The sequence below is a fragment of the Larus michahellis genome, chromosome Z, assembly GCF_964199755.1.
Source record: "Larus michahellis chromosome Z, bLarMic1.1, whole genome shotgun sequence".
Lineage (NCBI taxonomy): Eukaryota > Metazoa > Chordata > Aves > Charadriiformes > Laridae > Larus > Larus michahellis.
In genome coordinates, this window is record NC_133930.1 from 680,538 (window position 1) to 698,172 (window position 17,635).

The 17,635-nt window shown below is 56.3% G+C and overlaps 1 protein-coding gene across 1 annotated transcript; it reads right to left on the minus strand.

Moving 5' to 3' along the window:
• Positions 1-11,113: 11,113 nt before the first annotated feature.
• On the minus strand, positions 11,114-17,201 carry ST8SIA3 (ST8 alpha-N-acetyl-neuraminide alpha-2,8-sialyltransferase 3). The gene is made up of 4 exons (XM_074570193.1): positions 16,793-17,201; positions 15,544-15,666; positions 12,884-13,441; positions 11,114-12,136 (listed from the first exon to the last, which is right to left on the minus strand). The coding sequence occupies exons 1-4, from the start codon at positions 16,969-16,971 to the stop codon at positions 11,854-11,856; spliced, it is 1,143 nt and encodes a 380-aa protein (XP_074426294.1). The 5' UTR covers positions 16,972-17,201; the 3' UTR covers positions 11,114-11,853.
• Between the last annotated feature and the right edge of the window lie 434 nt (positions 17,202-17,635).

A 17,635-nucleotide genomic window follows, 5' to 3' on the forward strand; every position in this document is an offset into this window, starting at 1 on the left:
CGGGGCTCGGAGGGACGCCCCGTCCCGCGCCCTGGCTCGGCTGGTCCCCGGCGGAGCAGCGTGAGGCGCGGGCAGGGCCCCGCTCCCCAGCCTGCGGCTCCCGGGGGTCCCCGCACGGTCTTCTGCCTCCCCTCTTGCTGGTCCAAAGCCAGGCGCGGTGTCCACCCGCGTTAGTTGCATTAAACATGGGAGAAAGTACGGCTTGGTAAAAACACCTCACGGGCGTAGGTGACCTGGTACGGTGACAAAAGAAACCCGTGTCAGTCTGCTTTCACACGGCTGCCCGGCTCCTCTCCCTAGTGCACGCACACCCCGCGCACAGACATGCACATTTTTCCCTCTCTCTGCGGAAGGGACGTGTCCCCCGGCAGCGGGAAGGGGCAGCAGCACCCACAGCTCTGCTGCGGGCGTCCGAGCCGGCAGGCACCCACCGGCGTCCAGCGAGCGGGCTTCAACTGATTCATGTTTGCCCTTGCCAAAACCATCTGGTGTGTGACTGCAGGGCCATCGATCCGGAGCTGCGAGCTGCCAGCCCCCGTGCCGGCCCAGCACGTTACTGGCAGCCGGCTTCGCTCGGCGCAGCGCCCACCTCACAGCCCCCAAAGTCCCCGAGCGCCCCGTCCCCAGGGGTGCCACTGCGCTCCCCCCTGCGGACCCCACCGGCCTCCTGCCGGGCAGACCATGGGTTCACGGAGGGGCTCCAAGTGTGGCTGTAGCCTCCGCACACGGTGCGGTGTGGCACCGCGGGGGCTGTGGAAGGATGGGAGCGGGCAGGCAGGCCACAGAGGGGGTGGGCAGGCGAGGGGGTGGGCAGGGGGGGCCTGATGGGAGCAGCGCCCGTGGGGGCAGGAGCCGCCAGCACAGAGCTGGCAAGTAGGGACCTGCCTGCTCTGGCCAGGCCCTGTGCCCCCCGCGTACCCCACTGCAGGGCATCTGTGCCGAGACATGTCGGGCCGTGCCATGCCACCCCAGGATGGGCCGAGCTGGACTGTGCCACACCGTGCCAGGCTGTGCCGGCGTCTGCCATGCCGAGCCACGCTGTGCCAGACTGTCACGCTGTGCCATGCCGTGCCAGGCCATGCAGTTGCTGCCAGCCATGCGGTTTCCTCTGCTGTTCCCCCCGCCGCCTCCTGCCCTTTAATCAGTAACGCAGCGACGGCAGCTCCGAGCAGCCGTGTCCTTGCGTTTTATGTCATCCTTATCTCGGGCCCCGATAACCATCTCTACGTTTGTAAAGGTCCCACCCCCACACTGTCTTTCTGGTAACAAAATGGGGGGAAATGGGAGGAGATGTCACCTTTTTGATAGGATCAGCAAGAGTTCAGCCTCGGTTGGACATTGGGGAGTAAAATTCTGAAAAGGGCCAAGGGGGAGCGGTGTGCAGGGATAGTGCGGTGCGGGGCTGTGGGGAGATGTGGGCAGTGTGGAGTGGGCAGCGCGGTGTGGGCAGCATGGGCAGGGTGGGCAGCGCGGTGTGGGCAGGGTGCTGAGCCGCCCCCTGGTCCTGGGTACAGGCAGGGATGGATGATGGGTGCTGGGCAACTCTCTGCTTTGGGACATGCAGAAATAATGCGGGGCTTGTAAAGAAATGCAGCTGGCGAGTGAAAATGGCTGAACCCAGTCCAAAAATGGCTGTATTTTATATTCTTCCGAGGCAAGACACCGCACATTACCAGGCCGCTCTCCAGGGCAGCTGGAGCCTATTTACAAGCAGGTTGTGATGACAGCACCCAGTTTCCCTACAGATTTCCGCTATGGATCCCAAAGGCTAACGATCTGTTTCTCTCCACTCCGCCGTGTGTCTCTGGAGCTCATGGTGTTTTCCAACTGCTTTTTGGCACTAACCAAGTGGGTATAAAATGAAGCTCCCCCCACCCCAGCTACCCCTGCCCTTGTCAGCCTGTGGTGGAAAAGAGAAAAGAAAGGAAGAAGAAAAAAGAAAGCCCTGGCGTGAGGTGCCTTTGTTCAGGACAAGTTATGCGTGAAATCTTTTTGTCCTTCCTAAAGGAAGGCAAAAGTTGCAGTTGATTTGGGGAAAAGAGAGGCGAGTGCAGCCCTCTGGAGGCGGCGGGCAGGCGGGGAGGGGAGTGGGTAGGCAGACCCCGATGGGAGCCAGGCAGATGTGCCAGCGTCCTTCTCCTTCTTTTCCTTTTCCCCTGTTCCTTTCCCTTTCTCTCTCCCTCTCCCTTTCCTTTTCCCTTTCCCTTTTTCCTTTCTCTTTCCCTTCCCCTTTCCCAGAAGAGCTGAGGTTGGGGACCAGGCACTCCAACGGTGCCACACAAGCGTGAGTTGGTGGCAGGACATGCCATGCATTTTTAGGTACTCAACTCCATCCCCTCCTGCCGCTCCTGGGAACTACCAGCACTCTCTTTACGGAGTGGGAAACGTTACCTAAAAGTTAAGATGAATCATACTTTGTATTTTAGCTCCATAGGTTTGCAAAGATCTTCTACCACGTTTCACAACTTCAAGGAAATACAACTTTTTGTTGCACAAAAAACGAACGGCACTGTTTTACTTGATTGTGTATCGATCCCCTTTGCTTTGAGGAAAGCCAGCTGCATTCAGCTCTCTCAGTAGGCACCTCGCCCCCCTTTTTGTTGGTTGGGGGGGTACTCGGCTTTACCGGGGTGTGTGCTGGTCGGCATAAGATGGGGTTCCCCACCGGGGCAGCGCGGCAGGAGCGTGGCAGGGAGCAGGGCGGCCGTCTGCCTGCCGTGGTGGGGCGCAGGATGGCGGGGGGGGGTGTGCAGCTGGCAGGGGCATTTGCCAGCGCCTTCGCTGCGCCACTCATTTCGATCAATTATGCTCTCTTTAAGTTAACAGAGGAAAGATGAGAAATTGATTTTTTTTTTTTTTTGCCTGAATAAATGATATTTTCCAAATTCAGGAGATAAGGCCCGACTTTGACCTTTTCTTTTTAAACCCGCGCCTGATTACTGCGTTCCGCGGTTATGTTATATTACACCTCGTGGCGCCTAATTCTGGCCTCTTGCCAAATTGATGTCAAAATCTTTCCATGGCTAATCAGCCCCCCAAACGTATAAATAGCAGGGCGGCGGGGGCAGCTGTAAGCAGGGCGGTGGGTACGTGGCGGCACGGCGCCGCTCGGGCGCCACGGTGCCCGTCCTCCGCCGGCGGTGCGAGGGGAGAGCTCTGCCCTTCTGCCCCGCGCGTGCCACTTGCCTCGGCCCCCCGAGGCCCCCGCTCCCCTGGATGTTTCTCCCTGCGTGATGGAGGATGCTGGCGTGTCCTTTGGCACCCACGCGAGGCCGTGTGGCGCAGGCAGGGCTGGCAGGAGCGATGCCGGAGAGCCGGGGCGGCCGCTCGTTGCTTCCAGCCTAACGAGCTTTGGCTGCTCAGTGGGAAGCGGCGTTCCCTGCCTGCATGGCTGCCTTTGCCAGAGGCTTTCCCTCTGCTCTTGGGGGAGGGAGGTTTCTTTGTTAGTTTTCCTCTTTCTCCCTGCCTGCAGCCAGGACTCCCCGAGCCGCTTCCCCTTCCCCTGGACCAGGCAGCGGTGCAGGGCCCAGGAGCCGCTGGGACGGGATGGACCTGGGGCTGACCTGGCCTGGCCACGTTCGCCCCAGGCTTGCCATCCTTCTTTTTTTTGTCTGTGGCTCCCCAGGGTATTTGAATTTTATTTCCTCTCCTCTTTTGTTCACCAGGGGTTGGACCCTGCGGTTTCCTCCAGCACCCACAAGCCATCTCTGAGCGCGGGGAAGAGAAGGGCCTGGCCCTTCAGCGCTGCAAAGCTGGCTGGCTGACCCAAACCGCCCGAAAAGGGCACGTCCGGGGGTTCATCACCTGCGCTCGCAGCCCTGCACACACCCTCGCGCTGGTGCGGGACCTGGCTTTCCCAGCCTTCCCTTAAAACAGCTGGCAGGAGCTGGGCAGCGACGGCACACATCGTTTTCACCTGCTTTTAAACAAATATTGCAAGTGTTTTCTTTTGGTATTTTGAAATTGTTCTTGGACCTCTTTTCCTCTCTGCAGAGGGCAGAGGGGCCGGCTCCAGCCCCCAGTGACATCTTCCCAGCTGGACGCGGGTCCAGAGGGGACCTAAACTCGTATTGGTCCCAGGCGTAGCTGCTGCCCAGGAACTAAGTTTTGCTCCTGAGAAGCAGAACCAACCTTCCTTGTGATTTTTCTCCTCCCAGACCGGATTTCAGCTATTTAGAAGTAAAAGACAAGTCGGACAATATGGGATGTTTTTCCCTGAGTTCTTCAGGGGGCAGTTTAGAGGGTAAAACATGCCTGAGAAAGATGAATCCAGCTTCAACAGTGCAAACTGATAAAGGAAAAAGGGCTCAGGGGCTACCAGGGGCAAGCGAAACCCTGGCTGGGCTACTTGCCTCCAGCGCTGGCACCCTTCGCCTCCAGCACCGAGGGGCAGAGGCTCTGGGGAGCCTCCCTTGGGTTTCTCAGTGGGGAAGATGAAGGGAAGGATTTTTCCTCTCCCATCGCTACACCAGAAATTGGGTTTTGGGGCAATAAATCCCAGCTGGAGTGGTGCTTGCCAGGCTGCTCTTGCCAGGGGCTTCCCGAGCAGCTGCCAGTCCCCATGTCCCCATCCCCGGGCGTCCTCACCAGGCAGAAGCAGCAGCTCTTGCGGATGGGGAGTGCAGTCCCCGCGGCACGGCGTGGCAAAACCAGGAGGCGCTGGGCTGCGGCGGGGACCGTGGCAGTGGGTGGGTGGTTGCTCGCTTGGGGGTTTCAGCTCCACACCTCTCACGAGACACCCCTGCCTCGGTGCACCCCGTCCCCCACTGCGAGAAGGGCATCGTGGCCGCGCCGGCGTGGCTGATGGCACACTTGGCTGGTGAGGACCATGGTTAAAGATTAAAACTGGATCCAGTTTGCAATATTTATCTTGGGAGCAGGAGGGCCCCAGCTTGTTTGGTTTGTGGGAAGTGTTGGGAAACAGTGATGCTGGCGGGGAGGGAGCCGGCAGGGCTGGCCCCGGCCGGGGCATGGGGTCCCGACAGTCCCCACGCGGCGAGCAGGGCTTCGGTGGCACTGGTGGAGGCAGGACGGGGAGAAAAGCCGTGGCAGGGACCCTCATCAGCGGCGAGCCCTGCAGTCAGGAGGCGAGCCCTGCTCGCCTCCCACGCTTGGCACGGTGTCCTGCCTCTCAGCGGCGACAGGGGCACCACCGTGGTTTCGAGGATAAATGTAATGGATGCATTAGATATCAGGGGTGGGAAGCACGCAAGTAGCATAGACAGGTAATGCTTTTTCGTTTATATTGCACCAAACATTACCTCCTGAAGCATTTTTCAAAGATCGATGACTGGTTGCCCAGACTATTAGCCCTACTCTGGAAACAGCCACACAGGTGCCGGGACAGTGAGCCCTCCAGTTTGTACGGGAGTGTGGCGTTTAAATGTATTTTGGTGGTTGGCCGGGGGATGTGGGGCCGAGACCACGGGCCATGGACATCGGGGAGCGGCACGGGCAGCTCTGGGACCCTCTGTGGGGGCCTGTGTGCCAGGCAGACCAAAGCACACGCCGTGTCGACCACAGAGCATCTGTCACGGTGTCCTGAGAGGAACCAGCAGCACCAAACCCTCACCCCTCTCACCACCGACTCCTCTTCGGCCAGCACCTCAAATACAGCGTGGGCCGCACGAAGCCGTGCTCGTATTTTTGCTAGGGGAGAGTGTCCTTGGTGTGCTTTCATACAATTTGAGCACATTTCCAACCCCACAGCGTATCCTTTAAGATATGGAAAGCTTTTTCATTAAAATGATGATCTGGTGCTCAGCGGAGTGTGCCTACAGCGTGGAAACCCTCCCGGCGCAGCCCCTTCGTTACTATTGACAGTTCAGGAAGTAATAAGAAGAAAGAAGCGGACGCAGCTGAGTTTTACAGACTTTCAATGCACAATAAAACATTTTATTTAAAAACAACGCATTCAATATTGTGTTTTGGCACGAGTCAATGTTGCAGGCACATTCACACCAAAGAACCACATTGCTGAGAGATCCCAAAGGAATCGCCGCGTTGTTCTCCACAAGCGATGCTGAGGACGAGGATGCGGTACTCGGCCAGGAGAAGAGCCAGGGCCTCGCTGGCCAGCGTGCCTGGGGACACGACGTGCGGCGTGGCCGCGGCTGGCAGGGGAGGCGCCCGCCTGCGTGCCCGGTCCCGGTCCTGCCGATGCCGCAGAGGCTCTCCCGGGGAGCCAGGCTTGGACACCAGCTTGGCTTGCAACGGATTTCACACCGTGTGCGGCTCTGCCCTTCACCTGAGACTGTGCCCTGGCCCTTTGTGAACGTTAGCCATTGAAAAATAAGAAAAATAAGTATGGCCGTCAAATAATGAATCCTTTATTACAATTATGGCATTTTTTTTTCTTTTTTTAAAATATTTATCTTCTTTTTATTGAAAACAACTCCATCAGGCATTGAACTGTATAGCCATTAGAATAAAGACACATTCATTTACAGAAAACCTGCTTTTTTCTAAACAACCTGTTTTTGCAACCTCCATTCACAGTTAGTTATATTTCACAAACGCTTGCTTTTTGGTATACTCCACAATTAAAACCGGTAGCCAAAATGACTTCGTTTTAATGTATCTTGCTACCATTCACTGCAAAGATGCAAGCAACGCAAATACAAACCCAAGATGTGTAAAAGAAGAGAAGGTCACACACGTATTTCCACCCTTATGTACACCCCCTCTTCACACCCCCTGCCCGGCGGCCAGACCCCCCCTGCACAGTGCCCATCCCCGGCTCCCCCGGACCCCACGGCCCCTCGGCAGAGGGGATGGAGCAGGATGCGGCCACCGCTCGCCCCCAGTGGCCACAGCGTGCGGGACACTGTCCTGGCAGCCTGGGGGCGAGTGGGCTCCGTGTCCCGCCGGACTCTTCCCCTGGCGCTGGTCAGAAGGGCCTCTCCTGGCTTTGAAAACTCAAATGTTCCGTACTCACAAATATTGATCACGTCGCATTACACATACGCTCATTTAGCTGTATTCGCTTGCCTAGACGCTCAGTAATGACAGCGAGCGTTGTCCCTCAACCGTCAGGAATTCATTCAGGTAGAGAGAGGCAGGAAGATTTTGGGCCAAAGAGACGGGAAGGAAGAGTCCGGCCAAGGCGGTACCCAATGCAGGTCCTGTCCCGTCCTGGCAGGGAGGGCGGCAGCCGGCACCTCCCTGCCTCACGGACCCACATTCCATAGCGGGGACCAGCTTGGGACACCTGATTTTCTACAAAACCAGAATTACCTGGGCCATACGCCCGGCGCAGAGAGAAAAGGGCGCCGAGCCCAGAGCTGTCAGCGCAAACACCGGGGGGTCACCCCCACATTGCCGCTCTAGGACGCACAGTGCCCCAAACGCGAGGTCCCACCAGAAAAACCAGCCTGAAAATGGGGGTTTGGGAAAGAGCCCAGTCTGAGCGTGAGGCATCGGGGGGTCCGAGCCCACCCTGGGCCACTGCTGGTCCCACCGGCCGGCGCAAGCTGCCCTTCCCCTTCCGTCTCTCTATAAAAGCAGAATTCAAAGAGCATCTAGGAAAACAGGCAAAAACAAAAGATGCACATTTTAAGATGATTTTCCACATTGCCAGAGCTCAGACAAAAAATATTGATACTAAGAAGCAATTTACTTTGGGCTGTATTGCGCCATTGATTTTGGGGCAGAACTCCCCATTAAAATCAATGATTCTGAAATGTTCAATGTGGTTCTGAAAAATCGATGGGGAGTTTTGCTTAAAAATCAATGATATAATATGGCGCTCTGTCAATAATTTTTCTGTATTCCCATTTCCGAATATTTGCAGTCGTTTTCGTGCTTCCTTCTCTGCGCTCAGTGCCTCTTTGTGCCTCTGGAAAGTTCCAGCTGCGCTGCCAGCGCCATCCCCGGGATTGAGGGGGGGGGTCCCGTCCCTCTCCAGGGGCGGGAGGGGGCTGCAGAGCACCGGTGTTCCCCCACAGCCCCCGCAGCGGGGTCCGCTGCCTTTGGTCATCCCGGGACCTCGCCGCAAACGGGACGAGCCTGAGAGAGACACTCCCTTTGATGACATTAAGCAGGATCAAATTAAGGTACCGTGCATTAAAACCCCTTTCTGTCACCATCCTCTCCACAATCTGGGGGTGCAGTGGGGCGCCCCAGACCCCCCCCGAGCACAGCCGTGGGGAACAGGCTGGGGCTGCGAGTTGTGGGGAGAACAGAAATCCCGACCGCGGGCATCTTCCCCAGGTTTATTGTGACTGGGAAGGCAATTCAAATTTTTTAAAATAAATGATGAAAAATTAAAAAACTGCCCTGGGGCAACTTAGGGTTTTGGTTTCAGCCTGTAATTTTTATATTTTATTTTCTCTCCTGGGTGCTCTAAAGCAGTAGCTTGAGGGGAGAGAATATTTGCCCTTCTCAGGATCAACCGGCCGAGGCCTCGGGCATGCAGGGGCTCTGGGAGAGGCAGGAGGCTGCAGCTCTGCCCGAACCAGCTCCACACAAGCTTTGCCGCGCAGGTGCAGCCACCACACACGCCTTCAGCACGGGGAAACCCGCTTCTGCCACCAGCCCTCGCTGGGGACGCTGGGGACAGGGCTGGCTCACAGCAGGTGGCCCATCCCCTGTGGCTTCCCGGCAGCTCACAGTGCACCCGCGGCCAGTTTGACCCTGGAGATGTTGCCATCCCAGTTACACGGATACACGGCAGGTTCCTCTGTTCCCGGTGCCCTGCAGCGGTCCCGATGCCATCAGGGAGGAGCTGCAGGGGGAGATGTGTGATGAACCACCTCGCCCCAGGCTGAGCATCCCCACTGCAGAAAGGGCACAAAGTGCGCAGATGGAAATACATTTGTTTAGGATAATGAGTGTTTACTCGCGACTACATCTAATTTAAAGTAGTTATGTCACGTAGACGCTGTGCAGCAGCCAAGCAGGATCTGCCAATGCAATTTCCCAGTGGGAGCCAGCAGCCAAAAACTGTACAGAGCACGCTGGCCTCCACTTTCATGCCAATATAATGATAATAGTTCACATTTCCTTAATCTGCTGATTAAAAATGGTCACTCCCTACATGCAATTGATAAAGTGCCTCTTAATTAAAATACCTGGCATTAACCACAAGCCAACAGGCATCACTTGGGGTTCGGGGCGACCCTTCTCCCCCAGTGGACTCTTTGCTGAGCTGGCCGCTGGCCACAGCTTCACCCCGCGCCCTGGCGACGTGCAGAGCCATCCGCCCGCCTTGGCCAACATGCGTCCACCCTACAGCTCAGCAGGAAACGATACCAGAAATGATTAATTGCGGTACTTCATTGACAACCAGTGCAGAACTCTTCCTTCCCTGTGCAATTCCTCTGTTTGGTTTTTGGGCAAAAGCAGCCCGCGTACTCCAGCGCTTGGAGAAGGGTTCCCGCGGGACTCAGTCAGGGCTGGTGCTGCCCGGCTGCTCCCGGCCGCACAGCTCCCCGCTCCGACACACCGTCCCGGCGCCTGGCGATCCCGCAGACCCTCGCCAAGAGGGCCCACAGGGGCCGGTGGGGCTTGGTCCTTCCCTGGGGATGCCTGTCCTCGCACCATGCGGGGGGTCTGCGCCCAGCACAGCCCAGCTGCTGCCTGGCCCGGGCCCTCGCGCGTGACCACGACACAAAGAACACGTGATAATATCAAGAACGACTCATATGGCACCATATGGCATAAGACACCACCATCACTGCACAACTATGTCTTCATAATAACAGTTGCGAGAGGTCGTACTCTGCTGTGGGAGCGGTGATGAGCGCGGGACCGATACGACAGCACGGAGAGCCGGAGCCCGGGAACGCTGAGCCAGGCTTGGCACAGGGAGGGAAGCGCTGCAGTTCCCTGCGGGAGTGGGTCTGTGCACGCTGTGGCACTGGGGAGACCCTCCACAGCGCGCCCCAGCCCCAAACAGCCTTTGAAAAAGCAAAAGCCAGAAAATGTGGGATAATTAAAATGGGGAAGAGAGCTGCCAGCTCCTCCTCCAGCCGGGGCGCGGGGAGAGGGATGGCACGGCTTTGGCGGAGCCGCGGTGGTGGGCACCAGGAGATGCTCCGGGCCGCTCAGGTTTGGTGTTGTACTCGAGATCTCCTTCCTCACCTCCTACATCTGCTTGTAGGCAAAGAGGCTGAGAAAAATTAAAATGTGCCATTTTAAAGTATGATTTTAAATTGGATTTTGCATCTTCTTTCAGTGTGTAGTCAGTTCTCAGTGTCATACAGAATAGTAGAAAAATGTTAAAATACTTGTAAGCGTACTTACTGTAATAAGAAACCCAGTTATTTTACAGGCTCCTTTATCCTGAGTCATAATGGCCAACATTTTCAATCCGTAACTGACCCTAAGGTTCGTCCCCTCTACAAACAGCCTGATTTTCAGCGGTACCGAGGCACCCGTGTCTTCCTGTGACTGCCTGGGACGGCTGTTGGCGACCGGAAAACGGGGGCACTAACTTAGTTGTCTGACCGTGGATTTAGAGATGTAAATGGGGTAGATCTGATAACTGCATTTCCTCTTCCCTGCGCTCCTGCCATGCTCGTTTCCCTTTAAAAAACATTTTTAAAAATCCTGGTGCCTGGCTGGCGTGGCTGCTGGGCCAGTGGGTCCCTGCCCAGCTAGCCATGCCTGCTGAGCCAGGGCCGGGCGCAGGGCAGGCTGGGCACCCTGCCCCTCGGGGGGACCACCCTGGCCACGGCGGGGGGACAACCCGAGCCTCGCTGACCTGAGGGGCTGGCCGGCCCGTCTACCCTGTCGCCGTTAATTGGGCTAATGAAGGCTATTACTGCTCCTTAGAGACTTGGCATCGCTGGGCACCCATCGCCCCCACGGGACGGATGGCATTTTGGGTGGGACGCACCGAAACGCAGAGGGTACCTGCTCTTGCAGCTCCGCAAGGCGAAACACCAGGTACCACCGTGGCGGGGCCACGCACACCGGGAGAGGGGAACAGGGATCTGTGGGTGCAAAGGGATGGGCCGGAGCCCCCGTGCTCCCTGCTCAGGGGGATCGTCCTCTCGAAGGACCCCCCGTCGTCGGGGGTGTGGAGAGCAGGCGCAGAGGGAGGTGTGCCTGCGCCGGGGCTTGGGGTTCTTCTCACCCAACACACCTCCAGAGAAACGCCATTCCATTTATCGTGGTGGTTTAACTTTAAAATCAAAAGACCAAATAGTATCACATGGATGGGAATGACCATGTTTCCGCCTGGCTGATTTGGACTAGGATTTGGCCCAAACTGAATTAAAACGCTGAAGCATTCTGAGAGCAATATAAACGCCTAGGTACGAGCCATATTGTGATCATCTTGTTTACGTTATTCTTTAAAAAATGTAAAATTCAGTAAATACGAAAATATGCAAGCGGTGGAAATCAGGATCCACACTGAAGAACTTGCAAGGGACGATGAACGGGAATTCAGAGTGGCTTTCTCAATCGGCCACAGCAATATATGTATGCTGAGCTACTGATAGCAACATATACAAGAGGAGCAAAACCTTTTAAAATTGGCATTTCTAAATCTAATAGGGAAGGGATAATAAAATTAAGAGATTAAGGGCATTTTGTGGAATGCTAAAATATGAAAATATCTTAAAACATACTTAGTAGCGTATCTATAAATGCAAAATATTTCAACTTTGCTGCTGCATGAATAGCATCCACAGAATTTGATAAATGCTTCTGCACTGCTAAATATGCTTAAACCCTTCCGTGAGCAGTGACAAGGGTGACTAAAAAGGATCTTTATATTATGGAAAATATTTTAGTGTGGGTTGTTTTTTTTTTTATTATTTTTTTAGAATTATATCTGAAGAATGTTTAATTCGGTTTTGGGCACTTTTTAGACAATCATTTGGCACTTCAAGATTTAGGTTCTTAGGCACAATGCGACAAGGTGAGTTTGGCCAGTCCTTCACCGTGCATCCTGTAGAGCAGCTGGAACTCTGCAGGCAGCTGGTGGGACTCCTGCCACTTGGTCGTGAACTTGGTTCCCTTCTTATCATAGTAGTGGTACGGGAGGTCCTCCCGCGTGTTGGGGTCGAACCCAAAGGGCCAGAATCCGTACAAGTGGATCTCCTCGCAAATGGCAGAAGCGAGGGTGTACATGAGAATACCTGTGCTCAGCCGCTTGGGTGACAAGTGCTTGTTCTTCCAGTACCTGTGAAAAAAATAAAGGTGCGTTAGTTTGGGGTGCAAGTAACGCCACAGGTGTGCTGTAAGAAAAACATAGTGTTACTGCCTGGAGACCATGAGCGCTGGGAGTGACAGCCTGGATAAGGCAAGGGTTGCTCTTTGGGTCAGTCTGGAACGACCAGGAGTGAAAAGCAACCTTAGCAGCACCCTGACCGATAGTCTCCTGTGGTCTCCTCCCGAACGTGTTCGGTTTTTAACCAGGAGAGGTAGTGCCTTATCCAGAAAAGTGCGGTTCCCCGGCTTCTCCTCACACGTGCATTTGCTAAAGAGGTGGCAACGTTATCCTCCTTGGATTTATTAGTTTATCCTCAGACCACCTTTCAGCTGTCTGGCAGCATCCCCGTTTGCTCACTGAGAAGAGAAGCTCTTCCATAAGTGGTGCGTTGCTTATGCAGCAGCTCCCTCACCCCCCCGGCCTCCTCCCGCCTCTGGAAGCAGAAGCAGCGGCGGGAGCAGAGCTCAGGGATGGACCCTGCCCCCGTGCGACCGACCAACCCACCCCTGCTGTGCCGGGCATACTCTGTAAAGAAATCACTCAAGTACGTACTGAAGCAATAACAAACCTGAATTTACTCTAAAATAAAGCAGTATCAGGTCCTGACCTGTGAGACAGTGCCCACCAGATGAGGCACGAACAGAAAAATAAACACACTTGTATTTGTACAGAGAAAGACGTATTTTGACACGTTAAAAACAAGGCAAAAATACACACCTGTTAACATGCTGCATTATATTTCCTGGCCAAGCCAACTGGACCTTTAGTTGCCCTCTATGCTCAACAAAGAAGTCAACCAGTGTTCTCGTGACTGTTGCTGACGTGTGGAAGAAAAAAGCGGGGATCCAAAGAATGGCCCCATCAAGCTTTTTCAAACTTAAAAAGAAGTTGTTGCGATCCTGAATGGTCAAAAGATTGTTGTAATACTTTTCCAGGATGCTGGGGTTGAAGGTTGTAAGGTTGGTTTTCCTTCCAACATCTTTCTGGAAAGCCTCAGTTGGAGCAAAATTGCAGCGAAAAACAAAATCGGATTTATCTATCTCTTGCCCGCACTGACTCCCGGTCAGGATCCCACTATTTCCAACCACGGCGCAAATGTTGTAATGCTTGTTGAGGATCGGCGACACGTCGGGAAGCAGTGACCTGAAGTTATTGCTAATAGAGAAAACATACTTGTGGCTGGAATAATCGTAATGCATCAGCTGTCCAATCCGAACACTATTCTTGGTCAAAGAAAAATTTTTTATTACGTCGACATGCTGAAGGATTTCTTGCCTAAAATAAAACAGGAAAAGAAAAGAAAACGTGGAGTTGTATTTCCCCTCTTTCTGTGGTGGAGAGATTTTCTTTCCAGCTAGACTTAAATTTTTCCTTTTTTTTTTTTTTAAAATGTAGTAAAGTAGCTTCCTGAGCAATGTGGTGCAATGGCTTTTAGTTAATACAAATAGATGGAATTATGGAGCTGGCTCCTCACCTAGAGCTCTGCTTGGCTTTACCAGGAGGTCCTGACTGACACCAGCTGAGGATGTGTGCGTTTCTTTTGGAACAGCATCAGGATTAAAGTATCGGATTCCCTGCGAAAGCCCAGGGCGCGCAGCTAACAGCACACCCCTCCCGCAGTCCCCTTGCTGAGGGGCGACGCGCAGCACGGTCCCATGTGTGCTGTGCCACGGGCCAGGTGGGCAAGTCTGCTGCCAGGGCTCACCGCGGGCACCTCGCCCTTGGTACGGGCCCGCCCATCGTTGGCAATGGTGGGCGCCGTGTTTGCAAGCCCAAGCAGCTCAGAATATTCAGTTGAATTAACAGTGGCTGATTTTTAAACACATATATTTTTGTGTGTTCTCACTAAGGAGCTTTGAATCACAAAAGCAAGTGACTGTCACTGTCTCTATTTATGTAAACATAATTCCTTAATGTCTTATTTGGGCAAGCACGCCGGCATTTTTACAAGGGTCATTAGAGATACTTACAAACCAAACAAAACCAGCCCTGCTCAGGAATTTCCCTTGCAGGGCATAAAATTAGAAAACCAATACTGCTTTATTTGTTCATGTTTATGGAAAACAAACAACCTTTCTTCCAGCTCGCATCCTCCAATGTCTAAGCATTAATGGAGTCCCACTGGGTGCCCTAATTATCGGTTATGGCTAACGGACAAGTGAAAAGGCAGATCCTGAGGCATTAGCTAAAGTCTCTAGTGGGGTGGCACAGAGATAGACTCATGAAGGGTGAGCTGGTGGTGCCAGGAATGAAGCAATAACTGAGGGGTGGCCACTGTCACGCCAGCCTGGGAGGTCCCTGGGAAAGGATGGGGCAGGCAAAGTGCCATCTCCTTGCCGTGCCCCACAGCTCCTCAGGGCCTCGGGCAGCGTTTGTTGGCACTAGAAGGCCATTATTTGCCCTCTGTGCTGGCAGCAGCGCTGACTTGGGACCGGGGAGTGACCAGAAGGGAGGAGAGAAGCCCAAGCCCTGCCCGCCAGCACCCAGGGGTGCAGCAGCCCCATCCCGACTGCCAGCTGCCTGGCCACAGAGCTGAGGGTCTGGGCTCCTGCTCCTCAGGCAGGCATTTGTCAGGATAAAATTGCAGTCCAGGATGGTAGTAGCTATCTTATCAGTAAATATATATATATATAAAAATGTATGAAGTATATATTTACTGATATATATATCTCTCAGTAAAGCAAATGAATAAAAGAGGTTGGCCAGACACCACCAAGTTCACGTCACAGTGAGAAAACTGAAAGCACATTTTACTTCCCATTAAGTAAGGAGCAGCTTTGGGGAAGCTGAAGGAATGGAGAAACCCTTTCCATTGCCACGCAGCAGGGAAGTCAGTGCGACCTGTGAACAGCAGGCAGAAGGCAATGCACAAAGAGAGTGCCTCCAGTGGATCCGGGCTCTAAGCCCCATTCGAACCCCCGGCTCTGCCCACCCCTCAGCCGGAGCAGTGCTGGAAGGCAGAGCAGCACGGCTCTTGCTCAGAACTGCCGTCAGCTGGGAAGTTTCGCTGGGCGTGTGTTGGCCTCCATGAACCTGGCATTTCATGGCTGTTACAGTCCAATGTGTTTCAAGTTTTAAAACCCCAGCCATTTATCTAGAAGTAATGACAATTTCACTTGCACCCCAGGAAACTGGGTCACGTTCTGTTTGGTAAAATAATGCGTGTTGCAGCCTGGTGTCCTGCTCTGAAATAATCAATTCTTCCAAGATAGCTGTAACCACCTGGGGAATGCCTTTGTCTCTCGCCGCTGGCAAATCACTCAGCTCAGAGTATTTAGCGGTCCCTGATTGTATTTTCTTAAATCTTGGGGGGAAGGGGACACCTCAGGGAGGGTGAGAAGGGGAGGCCCAGGCGCAGCACCTGGCCAGACACTCACCTCTGGTGTGCGAACGCCGTCCGGTTGAAGGCCCACCTGGAGGGCTTCTCCTGCAGCTCCTGGCTCAGGGAGTTGGTGATGGGGACGAAGGAGGGGTCCAGGAACTTCAGCGCGAACTGCGACCTGGAAACGAGCACACAGACCCACGCAGACACACACACACAGACCCACACAGACACACGCACACAGACCCGTGCAGACACACAGACACACGCACACAGACCCATGCAGACACACAGACACACAGACACACACAGAGAAACACACACACAGACCCATGCAGACACACAGACACACAGACACACGCACACAGACAGACACACAGACACACACAGAGACACACACACACAGACCCATGCAGACACACAGACACACAGACACATGCACACAGACCCGTGCAGACACACAGACACACACACAGACACACGCACACAGACCCGCACACAGACCCACGCAGACACAGACCCACGCAGACACACAGACCCGCCGCCGTTACTGGCCGTGCCCGCCCCCGCTGTCGGCCGCCGTCAGCACCGCGGACAGCGCCGTCCGCGCCGCGGCCGGGCCGGGCCGGGATGTACCGGGATATACCAGCCTGTACCGGGCTGCACCGGGATGTACCGGGATATACCAGCCTGTACCGGGATGCACCTGGATGTGCCGGGATGTACCGGGCTGTACCAGGCTCTACCGAGCTGCACCGGGCTGCACTGAGCTGTACCGGGCTGCACCGAGCTGTACCGGGCTGCACCGAGTTCTACCGGGCTGCACCGGGCTGGGCCGGCCTGGGCCAGGCCAGGCTGCACTGGGTTGTACCAGGCCGGACTGCACCGGGCCGTGCCGTGCTGGGCACGGTGCTGTCGGGCTGCTCCCCCCGCTTCAGCACCCCCGGGGCATTGCAGTTCCCACGCTCCCCCCCCTACCCCCCCCCCCCTCCCCGGCCCGGTACCGCGGTTCCCCGGGGGTCCCTCCGCTCCCCGCAGGCTCCGAAGCACCTCCGCGGGCCGCGGAGCACGGCCGGGGCTGGGAGCGGGGGGAGCCGCATCCCCGTTGCGGGCGAGGGCCGTGGCCGCGGGGCCCTCCGGGGCCCGCCCGCCCAGTTGGGGCTCTCCCCCGGGCGGCAGAGGGCCGGCGGGGGTCGGAAGGGATGGGATGGGCATGGGGATGGGGATGGGATGGGATGGAAAGGGAAGGGATGGGATGGCGGCCCCCCGCCCCCGGGCCGCGCCGGGCCGCGCCGCGCCCTCACCTGAATCCCGCGTGGAACATGTACATGCGGGGCCCCCCCGGGCCGGCGGCGCGGGGCGCGCCGAAGATGTTGTCCTTCTTGAGCGAGACGTAGCTGATGAGGGAGAGGATGAGCAGCGCGATGCTGAGCATCACCAGCCCCAGCACGCTGGCCACACGCACCATCTTGCAGCTCCTCATGCCGGGAGGCGGCCCCGCGGCTGGGCGTGTGCGGGGGGAGCTGCCGCGGGGCTACATGGAGGGGGGGCGGCGGGCGCGGAGGCGGCGGGCGCGGGACGGCGGCGGGGACCGGGCCGGCACCGCCGGCTGCCGGAGAGAAAATGGAGGGACCGAGCGGCGGCGCGATGAAATGGCAGCCGGGAGCGGCCGCCCCGCCGTCCCGGCCCCGGCAACCCCGCGAGCGCCGCCGTGTCCCCCCCCCCCCCGCCCCCGGCAGGCCCCCCCCCGGCAGCCCCGGCCCACGCACCGGCAGCCCCGGTGCCCCCCGCAGCCCCGGTGCACCCCGGACAGCCCCCGTGCCACCCCAGCACTGCCGGTAGCCCCCCGACAGCCCCGGTGTGCCCCCCAACAACACTGCTACCCCTCCGACAGCACCGGTACCCCCTCAGCAGCCCTGCTGTGGCCCCCCAACAGCCGCAGCGTGCCCCCCAACAGCCCCAGGTTTCCTCCGCGACAGCCCCAGGGTGTTCCCCCCAGCAGCACCAGGTACACGACCTGGCATCCCAAGGGTGTCCCCCCCCAACATCCCCGGAGGGTGCCTCTGACAACCCTGGTGTGCCCAGAGTGCCCTTCCCACTGCCTTGGGGGGCCCCGCAGTGACTCTCCAGAAGACTGAGGGTGGCCC

Excerpts from the sequence above, each read along its gene's own strand:
- ST8SIA3 (XM_074570193.1), bottom strand. The coding sequence starts at position 16,971 with ATGAGGAGCTGCAAGATGGTGCGTGTGGCCAGCGTGCTGGGGCTGGTG. Across the intron at positions 13,442-15,543 it reads ACGGCGTTCGCACACCAGAG|GCAAGAAATCCTTCAGCATG; the intron begins GTGAGTGTCTGG and ends GTTTTATTTTAG. Across the intron at positions 12,137-12,883 it reads ATAATGCAGCATGTTAACAG|GTACTGGAAGAACAAGCACT; the intron begins GTGTGTATTTTT and ends TTTTTTTCACAG.